The sequence below is a fragment of the Melanaphis sacchari genome, unplaced genomic scaffold, assembly GCF_002803265.2.
Source record: "Melanaphis sacchari strain LSU unplaced genomic scaffold, SCAv2.0 Contig8_pilon_pilon, whole genome shotgun sequence".
In the NCBI taxonomy this organism is placed as follows: domain Eukaryota; kingdom Metazoa; phylum Arthropoda; class Insecta; order Hemiptera; family Aphididae; genus Melanaphis; species Melanaphis sacchari.
Window position 1 is genome coordinate 4052283 of NW_020271635.1, and position 12316 is coordinate 4064598.

A 12316-nucleotide genomic window follows, 5' to 3' on the forward strand; every position below is an offset into this window, starting at 1 on the left:
GGAATTTAAAATTTTCAATTTTCTATATCAGAGAATATTAATAAAAAACTTTCACTTTCTCAGTCATCAAACTTAAAAATATAAGTTTTACCTATTTACATATATCTAGTAATTAAAAAAAATAAATATAAATTTTCTATAAATATTAAATTTTGTTGAAAATAAAGATAGAAATGTTGATAAAATCAGATATTTGAACAAAAAACATTTAAAGTTTTTTTGCAATTAAAAAAATATTAGCTGTTGAGAATTGGAAAATTCCACTAATACCTACTAAAATTATTATCTTATGTATAATATATATAAAAAATATATGGCGAGTATGTCGTAAACAAATAGTTGACATCTTGCACTATTATAATTGAGACCATTTGGTGAGTGAAAAGAATAACAAAATATAAATGAAACACTGTAAAAAAAAATTTCAGTTAAATTATAATTAATTATTAATTTACTTAGAAATAAATCATGATATTTATTCTGAATATTTTTACTTATTTTCAAGCATATTTTTTTGTATAATATGTGATACATTATATTATAATATATTATTATTTTTTATTACATATTATTATGTCCATTTTATGTATTACAATTTACTGTAAATATTAGTACGGGGCGAGATTCGCATGGGCCAAGGCCCATTTGGCCCAGACTGTAGTTCCGCCTATGAATATAGTCTATCTCCAACTATTGATTATAGAAAAGTCTATTCTATAATCAAGGCTTATACCTATAATAAAAATAACATATTACCTATATCTTAAGACAAGTGAAAAGAAAATAGTAGACATCTGATTAAGCTACAAAGACTCGATGAAACAACGAGAAAGATTGAGAAAATTCGAGTAAGTTCTATAACGATGGCCGTTATTAATATAACGTAAAAACGGGTGGCGGTGAACGAGGGGGACGGCACGGAGGTAGCAACAGCGCTCGCGAAACGTATCGAACCTTCTAGAACGTTCCGTCGGCTATATAAACGTTAGCAGCGCACCGCCCGGCTTCAGTTTGAATTTCGAAGCGATACGAGTGAGATACATTGAGCGAGAAATACTATTTCGTGCTATTCTGTGCTATTCTCAATTATTCAAGTGCGACATATTGAAATCAAAGCGACTCTCAAATCATCATCGAATTGTGTACTATTACTCTATACGTTTTTCGTTTAACATCTATTCTTATTAATTGTGCGTGAACGAGACCTACGAGTTTTTGGTGAAACATAAAATGGTCGGAAAGACTGCTATCGGTATCGACCTGGGCACCACCTATTCTTGTGTGGGCGTCTGGCAACACGGAAAAGTGGAGGTAATAGCCAACGATCAAGGAAACAGGACCACGCCAAGTTATGTGGCGTTCACGGACACGGAACGGTTGATCGGGGACGGAGCCAAGAACCAGGTGGCGATGAACCCGGTGAACACCGTGTTCGACGCTAAACGTTTGATCGGACGTCGGTTTGACGACGAGAAGACACAAGCGGACATGAAACAATGGCCGTTCAAAGTGGTGAACGACTGCGGAAAGCCCAAAATCCAGGTTGAATTCAAAGGCGAGCGGAAAGTGTTCGCGCCGGAAGAAATTAGTTCGATGGTGCTGACGAAAATGAAGGAGACCGCGGAAGCGTACCTGGGCCGTAGCGTGACGGACGCGGTGATCACGGTGCCGGCGTACTTCAACGATTCGCAGAGACAGGCGACGAAGGACGCGGGCGCGATAGCCGGGCTGAACGTGATGCGGATAATCAACGAACCGACAGCCGCGGCCCTGGCGTACGGCCTAGACAAGAACCTGAAAGGCGAGAGGAACGTATTGATATTCGATCTGGGCGGCGGTACGTTCGACGTGTCGGTTCTGCAGATCGACGAGGGTTCGATATTCGAAGTGAAATCGACGGCTGGCGACACGCACTTGGGCGGCGAAGACTTCGACAACCGGCTGGTGAGTCATCTGGCCGACGAGTTCAAGAGGAAGTTCAAAAAAGACGTGCGTAGCAATCCGAGGGCGCTGAGACGGCTACGGACGGCCGCCGAGCGGGCCAAGAGAACGTTGTCGTCCAGCTCGGAGGCGACCATTGAGATCGACGCCCTGATGGAAGGCGTCGATTTCTACACGCGAGTCTCCCGGGCCCGTTTCGAGGAGTTATGCGCGGACCTGTTCAGATCGACCCTGCAACCGGTTGAAAAGGCTTTGGCGGACGCCAAGTTGGACAAGGGAGACATCCACGACATTGTGCTGGTGGGCGGTTCGACAAGGATCCCGAAGATCCAAAGTCTGCTGCAAAACTTTTTCTGCGGCAAGCCTCTCAACCTGTCCATCAACCCGGACGAAGCCGTGGCTTACGGCGCCGCGGTGCAGGCGGCCATCCTGAGCGGTGACACGAGTTCCGCGATCCAAGACGTGCTGCTCGTGGACGTTACGCCCCTGTCGTTGGGCATCGAGACCGCGGGCGGAGTGATGACGAAAATCGTCGAGCGCAATTCCACCATCCCGTGCAAACAAACGCAAACGTTCACGACGTACGCGGACAACCAACCGGCCGTCACCATTCAGGTGTTCGAAGGAGAAAGAGCAATGACCAAGGACAACAATCTGTTGGGAATATTCGACCTCACCGGCATACCTCCGGCGCCCAGGGGTGTGCCCAAGATCGAGGTGACTTTCGACATGGACGCCAACGGAATTTTGAACGTGTCGGCCAAAGACAACAGTTCCGGCCGCTCCAAGAACATCGTCATCAAGAACGACAAGGGTCGACTGTCTCAAGCCGAAATCGATCGTATGCTCAGCGAGGCCGAACGGTACAAAGAAGAGGACGAACGGCAAAAGGCCAAGATCGCGGCCAAGAACCAGTTGGAGAGCTACGTGTTCGGCGTGAAACAAGCGTTGGACGAAGCCGGTGACAAGTTGACCGAATCTGAGAAGAACACTGGCAAACAAGAATGCGACGCAGTCGTCCAGTGGTTAGACAACAATCAATTGGCAGACAAAGAAGAGTACGAGTATAAACTGAAGGAAATACAAAAGAGTTGCTCTGCTCTCATGATGAAGATACACGGCGGTGGACAACCCGGCGGTGCGCCTCCCGGTGCCCAAGGTTTCCCGGGTTCTAGAGGAGGACCTACCGTCGAAGAAGTCGATTAAATTATTTTATTACATTTCCATCTCGTTGATATCTGTAAATACTGTTGTAAAGTGTATCTTAGATATATAATTCTGAATATGTAAGATGCTTACTTAACCTATTAGATATAGTATATTTAAGTTGAGACTGATTTTTTTTTTTTATTATAATATTTGTTATTTTTTTAAATATAATTATTTGCTGTACAGCTATTATATATGTATTATTTTTACTTATCCCTTAAAACATGCCTACAAAAATAAGTATTGATTAACACTGCAATACTTAGCAGTATATATGATATAGTATTGGTTTTTATGTAAAGTTGTTATAAGTTGGTATCTATAGTGCTTATAATGAAAAATTTTTCCTAAAATCAAATCTAAATACATTGAAACATTTTAGCGAAGTATATAATGTTATTGGAAAGCCAAAAAATGTACTTATTGAATATTATCTTCAACAAAATTATAGATAAGATATCAAAGCCATCATTAAGACGCATAACAGTAAAATCATAGCCTAAAGCCATAAAAAGTATAAAGACGCACCTGTTTCCTTTTTATGAAGTACAAATTTTATTTTATTTTTATTTATTATGTTTTGACTATTATAATCACAAACATTTTATTAATTTAATAAGTATTGTAAATTTTCATTAGTAAAACTGGAGTTTACTATTTTCACATTCAACATTCAACTTATTTGATTAAATTATTAATTAATTATTAACGTTAATAATATATTATTGTTTATTATCAAATATCAATATCGTTTGGTGACGGTTAGATTTTTGAAAAAAAACAAAAACGGTGGCCTCCATGAATTACAGTGTTACCGTTCTTGCAACGAAACGTGTTTAACGCCTTACTGTCATTATCTGTTGGTGGGGAGCTGGACCGTCACACAATAACCGACCGATCCATGACGACGACGAATACGACCACAGCCGAGATAACGTTTTTTTTATTATAGCATAAAACTATTAAATCTTATTTTCTTTCGTTAATCGTAATTCGCAGTTCACTGTTCGTGTCGCACTTGAATACTTGACGCAGTTAATTATTAACATTAGGTCTAGTGACGCGTTTCCACGTCGTCATCGCCGTTGTTGTTTTGTCGTCCCAGTCCGTCGAATACGTCGCAAGGCCGCTGATAAAATATTAGAAAACCGCCAAGAAAAAAAAAAAATAAAAACAATCGCTTGTGGTCAGCTACATTGTTGATTGATTTGGACCGCCGTCCCAATACGTAATCTTGAAATTTTACTCAAGGGCCTACCTAACTGCATCTCTTTCAATCTACACCTCCCTTTCTTTAGACTTTTTCTGACGAAAACGAAACCCGGTACCGTGATGGCCAAAAAGACGTACGATCTGCTGTTCAAGTTGTTGCTGATCGGTGATTCGGGCGTGGGCAAGACATGCATTCTGTTCAGGTTCTCAGACGATGCGTTCACCACGACGTTCATTTCGACCATTGGTGAGTGGGCGATGTCCGACTCGTTAGAATTTAATTTGTTTAATTTATTCCTGTGTTTTTTTAATCTCGTATCCCCTCTGATAGTTTGATTGTTGGATCTATTGTCCTGCATATTATACTTTTCAGTAGGAAAATGCACACTTACTCGTTTATACTATATTTTATATACACTGGAGACAATAATGACCTTCAAATCTGATTGATAGAGATTATGTGACTAAATGAGCCTTAGGATAACATGGACCTGTTTCATGGAAAGATTTGTTTGTACAATTATTATTAATTATTAATGTTAGACAAGTGCTATCTCTGATTGTTAAAGTTTATCATTCAAATTTAATAGAGATATCTTATATTAATTTTGTCTGTGTGTGTAAGAATTATTATTTATTAATAATTTTAAATTGATTGTAGGTAAACAGGTACTTTTTATACTCAAAACAATCAATTTAATTATCTACACAAGTTTTAACAATTTTTCATATTATCTTTCTGTTAATAAATAGATAATATTATGTCAATTGCAATGTAGAGTAGGTACCTATATCTGTGTATATCAAAGTCATGTTTTATTAATCGTCCTTGTTTGATTGGGGTCATTTACATTAATTTATGCGATAACAGTGATGTAATAAGTTAAAAGAATTTTTTCTAATCATTGATTAATATTTATGAACTCAGTAAAATGTTTAAAAATCATTTAAACTATTTGATGCTGAGAAGTTTAAATAGTAGAACTTAAAAATATTACGTATAATTACATACTATATGGTATTATATATTATGTTATACCTAGTTTATAGTTATAAAAATAAGAGATTTATAGTTAAATGTAAAGTCCCATTAAAAATATTCATGACCCTATCATTAATTTTGATTACTCTTTAAGAATTTTTATTTGAAAATACAAATTATTTAACTATTATGATGATTGCTGTATTTACTATTAGGTGGGCAGAACATTACAGTTAAATTTTTTAAATTTTAAATTAGCAATTTCCTAATAATTTTAAGTAAAATAAATTACAATATGATTTACCTACTTAATTGGTTGTTGTTTATGTGTGTAAACCTAAAATTAATTGATGGTAACTATTGTGCTACTCTATCTGCATTGCATACATTTTAATTTAATTAAAACAAGACACTTAATATCCTTATTATGTTATGTAGAAACTACTAATATTACCTATTCTATTTCTAATTTTACTTACCATATCATGTTTTGTTATAAAACTGTAAATTGTAATATATACCAAGTTGAGTAAGCAGGTACCTAAAAATAAAATTTAAAAGAAATTTAATACATTGTTGTTTAAGAATGTTTATAGTTCTAATGCATGATTATATGTTAATAGTATACCTATATTCATCATCCATTATGTACTAATGTAATATTCATCAGCATACACAGAGCATCCTAGTAGAATAAGTAAAAACATTTATTACATTTTATGAAAGTACAATGACCCATCATACCTATCAAAACATTAATTTATTTAGTTACTGTTTGTAATCATTTATTTAATTTAAATGAGAAATCAATAATTACTTATTTAAAAAAAAAAAAAACTTAAAAATTATCTTAAAAGTATGTAATAGACCATTTTCTATTATAGAAAGAAAATAATAAAATAATCTAGGTATTACAATTAGAATTTCCAATAAAGATTTAACTAAATATTTACCAATAAATTCATATTTATGTTAGAGACAATTATCATTTCAAATTTTTTCCATGCATTTGAATTTTGTTTTAAATTTAAATTAAATAGGTAGGTACACAATATTAATTATTACATTAAAAATTATAATAATTATTATAATGATGAAATAGGTATACTTATAATACCTATCAAAATATTACAAACATTTATTTTAAATCAATGCCTAGTACAGCAAAGTACAGATAATATATACTAAAATAAAAATCTAAAATAACAGTAAATAAATTGCTTAAAATACCTAATATAAAAATATACATCAAAAACTAATATAATACAGGTAAATTATAAGTTTATGATACACTAAATAATGGACGAATAAAATTAATAATTAAAATTATAATGTCCACAGAAGCATAAAAAAACAAGATAATGAACATTATTTAGAAAATTAATACTAACCTATAAGGTCTAATAAATTTAAGTAAAAATATATAGATTTGTTTCCATTGATCAGCCTCATCTAATTCTATGTCAGATGATAAATGCGCAGATTTTATTAAAATTATTTTCATATAATCTGTAATAAATGTTTAAATTATCATTATATTGATGAATATTATTTAGGAACTGATGAGAATTTAGAATTATGTCTAAGCATATATTTTAGATAAGGCGCACTTTGAATCAAAGCATACACCTAACCTATGCAGTTGTTTATTTCGAATATACGTGTTATTCTTAGCAATTTGTTTTGAATAGTTTGAAGTCTAAATTTTTATTGGGGAGGCAGCTGTCCAGACTTTGAGAATATCGTCTGGACCATATCTAGAATTAGAACTTTAGCCCTTAAGTTATAAATATAGAAACGTCAGATGTTAAATATTGAAATTAAGAAAATTCAATAAATTTCCCACTTATAAAAGTTTTTATAATTATTAACATTAAGATGAGTGGTTGAGTGTACATATACCAAGCTTAAGTCTTTATTTAAAAGATCTTCTGCTATTAGAGAATCTCTTGTCTTAGTAATATTATTAAATTTCATATCTTTTTCCATACTATTATCCGTTTTTTTTTTTCAGACTTAATATGATTTAAAAATTATTTTGGGTTACGGGAAAAACAAAATTTTGTATTATTCATGTAAGTAGGAGGTGTAATAAAATGTACATTTGCACAACATTATTTAAAAAAAAATCATGATAATATTCAAAATTTATTTGTTTAAACAGTTTATAAGATATAAGACCTCCCTACCTATTGCTTTTATTCACTGATTATAATTTTAGTTAATTATTTTAATATTTGTAGAAAGTTTTTGAACAATATTAATTTTAAAAATATTTTCTTTTTCTTTTTTCGTATTTAGTGCTGTATAAAAAATATATTTAGTTCATAAATTATCTATATAGTAGCAAAAAGGTTAGATTAACTCAAAAAGATAAATTTCCATTTAAGTAATCATAAATAATAATTTATTACTTAAAAATTCTCTCAAGAAAAGAAAAATTTTGTTTTTTTTTTTTTTTTTCAAAACTTATAAAAATTAATATTATTTGATTAGGTATTTGAAAAGGTGGAGATACTTCAAATCGGATTTAACTTTAGTAAAATTAAGGTCTGTAATATTAACACTAGAATATAATTGAATTAATTGATGTTGGTTTTGTTGTTAAACTGTATTAATTTGATTCTATTGATATCATAAACTCTTATAACATGTCAGTCTCATTAAGTTTTTAGCCATACATTTGAGTGTGCATACTAGAATAACTTCCACAAGATATATTAGACATATTGCAATTGCCTGCTATTATTAAAATATGATCTAAAATCTAGATTGTTGTTGAATTTCAAATGTTAGTACATAATTTTAAAAATATTTCTGGATATGGTAAAATACATGAATGAATTTATGTATATTCTAATATTATTTATAGTAATGGTCTTATTACTCTCATCTCAGGTTTGTTGGAGGAAGAAATCATTACATAGGTATATCAGAAGTTAATAAAGTCTGTTAGAATTAAATAATCAAAATTATTTATACTGGTCATATTTAATTGAACTTTTAATTATTTAGTTTTTATCGCATATTTTTATGAGAAAATAATATCAGTAAAACTAATGTGATAATTATTTTATTATCAAAATTTGACACACTATAGAGCTAACATTTTTTTATTCTGGACATATATCACATGCTTTTTACAAATAACTAATTAGATATATTGCTTTATTTTTAACATCAGTAATACTGTGTACTATCCACCAAATCAAAAGTTAATAGATATCAAAATTTTATTTAATATATTTTTATACTTGATATTTGATAAAGTTATTATGAAAATATTGTTATCTTAGCAATAGAAGTTTATTTTTTTTCTATCATTTGGTATCTAATATTATATTTAAAACATTTTAGTAAATACATTCTTAAAAAGTTGCACTAATGAAGAGAATACCTACTATGTATTTGAATGTAAAAAATATTTGCAATTGTATTGTTTTGTTTTTTCTAATTATTTCGTAAAAAAAATACCTATAGTAGTAAGTGTTTAAAGCTACAAAAAAAAAAGCAATATAGAGCATTACATGTAATATTTTTATTACCTAGTATTTACTAACTATAACATATTCATTACTCTCTAATTTAAGTACTACACAATATACTTAACTCTAATCATTTTTCAATTATATTTTCATAAGTTCCAGTGCAAAAATATGCTATACCCTTTTTTTCTTTTTTTATAAAAATTTACCAATTGATTTGTGGTTATTAAAAAAAAAAACTACTTAGACATTTTTCAAGTTTTATATTTTTATCCTCTGCTAAAATATTATCAACTAATCCTATACACACTTTTAGGTAAAAATATTTAATTAAATTTAGATTCCTTATTTTTTTTATATCAACCATTATTTTTCTAATAATGAGTTATAATGGTGTATAATATTAATGATTCAATTAAAAATAGAAGTTATTTGGCTCTAAAATTAGTAATTACTTACTAATAACATTTAATGACTTATTTACAAGAGTGTAGTTATTTGTATTAGTATTATCATTTTCAATGTAGAAGCTAAGAGGTAAAAAAATAAATCTCGATACAAATTAATTAATTCAATATTAAATTGATTTTTTTTATTTTAATTATTAAAACTTGTATGCTAATTTAAAGTGATTATAAAATATAACTTATATTTTTTTGTTTGTTGAAAACATAAATAGTATTTTAAATAGCTCTTGATACATTTGTCTTAAAAACCCAAATAAGTTAAGTTCTAGTAGTTAATTTAAAAAGAATACCTTTATTTACCTTTATTATTATTTTGATTGTTAATTGATACAATTTATTTTTAGGTATTGACTTCAAAATCAAAACAGTGGAACTTCAGGGCAAAAAAATTAAACTTCAAATTTGGTAAGGATTGTATTTTAATATTTAAATGTTTACAAGATGTTTTACTTTTTCTTTGTCTTATTAAATTATGCAACAAATAGTTGAATGTTATTTTACTTAGAAGGTCATAAATATAGTCAACAAGTTTTTATGTTATTATTTTAATTCTATTGGCATCCTTATTAAAAATATAATTATGATATCTTCAGTATTGTGTTACCAGTTTCAAATTATTTCCAAAGTAAACTTAATTTTTTATTTTTAAATTTAAATTTATGAAGAACTTTTTTTTTTGATAATATTTTATAATATAACTTAAATTTTAGGGATACAGCAGGTCAGGAGCGATTCCATACCATAACAACATCCTATTATAGAGGAGCAATGGGAATTATGTTAGTGTATGATATTACAAACGAAAAAAGTTTTGAAAATATAGTGAAATGGCTACGAAATATTAATGAGGTAACATTTATTTATTATTATTATTTATTTATATATACAGAATTTAATATTTTAAGTTATTAATATATAGGTATGTATATTTTGAATTTGATATTCTATACAGTCGACTCATGATAATTTAATTCTTTAATAATTCAAAGTAAATGCTCATTGTAAATCTCATGGTAATTCAAATACAAATCATTCTTTTAAGTACACTCAGTAATTCAAAATTAAATTTCGGAAAAACTGGTCACTAACACTTGACAATTCGAAGTTTCATCAGTTCAACGTTCAGTACTTTAAAGTATATTCATCAAATGTATTTCTCGTAATCTTTTTGTTAATAATTTACCATCCAACTACATAATCATGTAGAAATTAAGCTTATTATTTTCAGTAACTATAGAATTATTATCTTAAGCGTTTTATTTTTTAATCGTCTCTTATCGTATTGTAATTTTAAAAAAAGCCAGTTCATCCTAAGAAAAATAATGTAACTTTTCACCCCATTCAAAAGTTATTGTCTAGGTTTTTGAAGATTTATTCACTCTAGAAAATACTATTGAAAAAATGAAACTAAGTTTAATGAAGTAGAAAACAATAACAGATTTTTTAAATAATAATAATTATTTAATTTACATAATATAATTATATCCTCGGTTTAATCATGTACATAGTTTAAATATAAACATAGCTTAATTCACATTTAAAAAATAATAAATAACTGTAATACTGTCTAATTTGCTGAAATATTTAATAATTATGTATGTACTATAATAAAAAACAAAATTTCTTTCTTAACTCTCTGTAATTCTAATTTTTTTTTTTTTGCTCTCTCCATTTTCAAACTACTCAACAATTCACACTCTCAGTAATTAGAAATTTTTCCAAAATTCTAGAAACTTTAAATTATTGATGGTCAATGGTTATAAAAAAAATGAAGTAAAAGATATATTTATTGTCATACACATTAATAAAAAATTATCAGATTTATCTTATTTTATCCAGTTAAGCTTTTGTTAAAAATATATTTTATTTAAAATAATTAAACTTATTTGTAGCTATTTATATTTTTGTTGTATATATCGACTGTAATTACCTGATTTTAATATAAGCAAATACTCATGTTTAGTATCTAATAGCTCTAAATTCAAAATATTTAACTATTAAAGTTATAAATATAATATAAATTACACAATTTATAGTAATATACTTTTTTCTTTTCAGCATGCTAATGAAGATGTAGAAAAAATGATTTTAGGAAACAAATGTGATATGGATGATAAACGTGTTGTTAGTAAATCAAGAGGTGAAGGTATTGCTCGTGAACATAACATATCTTTTTTAGAAACATCTGCAAAAGCAAATATAAACATCGAAAAAGCATTTACTGACCTCACATTATCAATATTGAACAAAACTCCTGGACGCGAACCTACTGATGTACCTGAAAAAATTAACATTGATAGGAAATCTGACAGATTGTCTAATCGCTGTTGTTGAATAGTTAAGTATTTAATACAGACAATTTTAAATGGACACTATTATTATTGACAGAATTTATGAAACACCAAGAGATAAACATTTTGCTAAGCTCATTGATATGAATATGCATAAAATTGTATATTATCATATGTACTTTAACATATTTTACTAGAAGAACTATTAACAATTTATAAATTAATATTTTTTATTAAAATGCTTAGCAAAATGGTTTTCTGTGAAGCTGTTCCTTATCATACAAGTAAATGTAAATATTTATGTTACCATTATTAATAATAATTGTTTAAATAAAAACGAGATAATCATGACATCATCATACTTGTCTAATATAATAAAGCAGTTGATGTTAGTGGCTTAGACCACAAAAAATTTTATTGGTTGTCCTCGGTGGAAGTTATGTATTTTTATTTTTATTTTGTACAAAATTTCATAAAATCCTATTTATCAATTTAACCATAATACTGAGTGAGCTAATTCTTGTAGGGTTGTAATAAGTTGTAAGATTTTTGCTTATAAGCTCAAAGTGTTCATAAACGGCTGTAAAAAAATTGTCTAATTTAATTTACTAATAAAATAGAAATATTTTTATACAAATATTATTTTTTAAAGTAATTTCAACTGGCCTAACACTGTTATTTTGTATTCATTTTGGCTTTTAGTATTATTATTATTATTATTTTTTTTTT

At 29.1% G+C, this 12316-nt stretch overlaps 2 protein-coding genes across 2 annotated transcripts; both read left to right on the forward strand.

Moving 5' to 3' along the window:
* Positions 1 to 1025: 1025 nt before the first annotated feature.
* Positions 1026 to 3272, forward strand: LOC112602736 (heat shock protein 70 A1-like). Its single transcript, XM_025350978.1, has one exon. It carries the CDS (start codon positions 1231 to 1233, stop codon positions 3145 to 3147), a length of 1917 nt encoding a protein of 638 aa, XP_025206763.1. The 5' UTR covers positions 1026 to 1230; the 3' UTR covers positions 3148 to 3272.
* An 811-nt stretch (positions 3273 to 4083) lies between these two features.
* On the forward strand, positions 4084 to 12056 carry LOC112602706 (ras-related protein Rab-10). The gene is made up of 5 exons (XM_025350922.1): positions 4084 to 4378; positions 4449 to 4609; positions 9641 to 9701; positions 10007 to 10145; positions 11355 to 12056. Exons 2-5 carry the CDS (start codon positions 4483 to 4485, stop codon positions 11628 to 11630), a joined length of 603 nt encoding a protein of 200 aa, XP_025206707.1. The 5' UTR covers positions 4084 to 4378; positions 4449 to 4482; the 3' UTR covers positions 11631 to 12056.
* Positions 12057 to 12316: the final 260 nt, after the last annotated feature.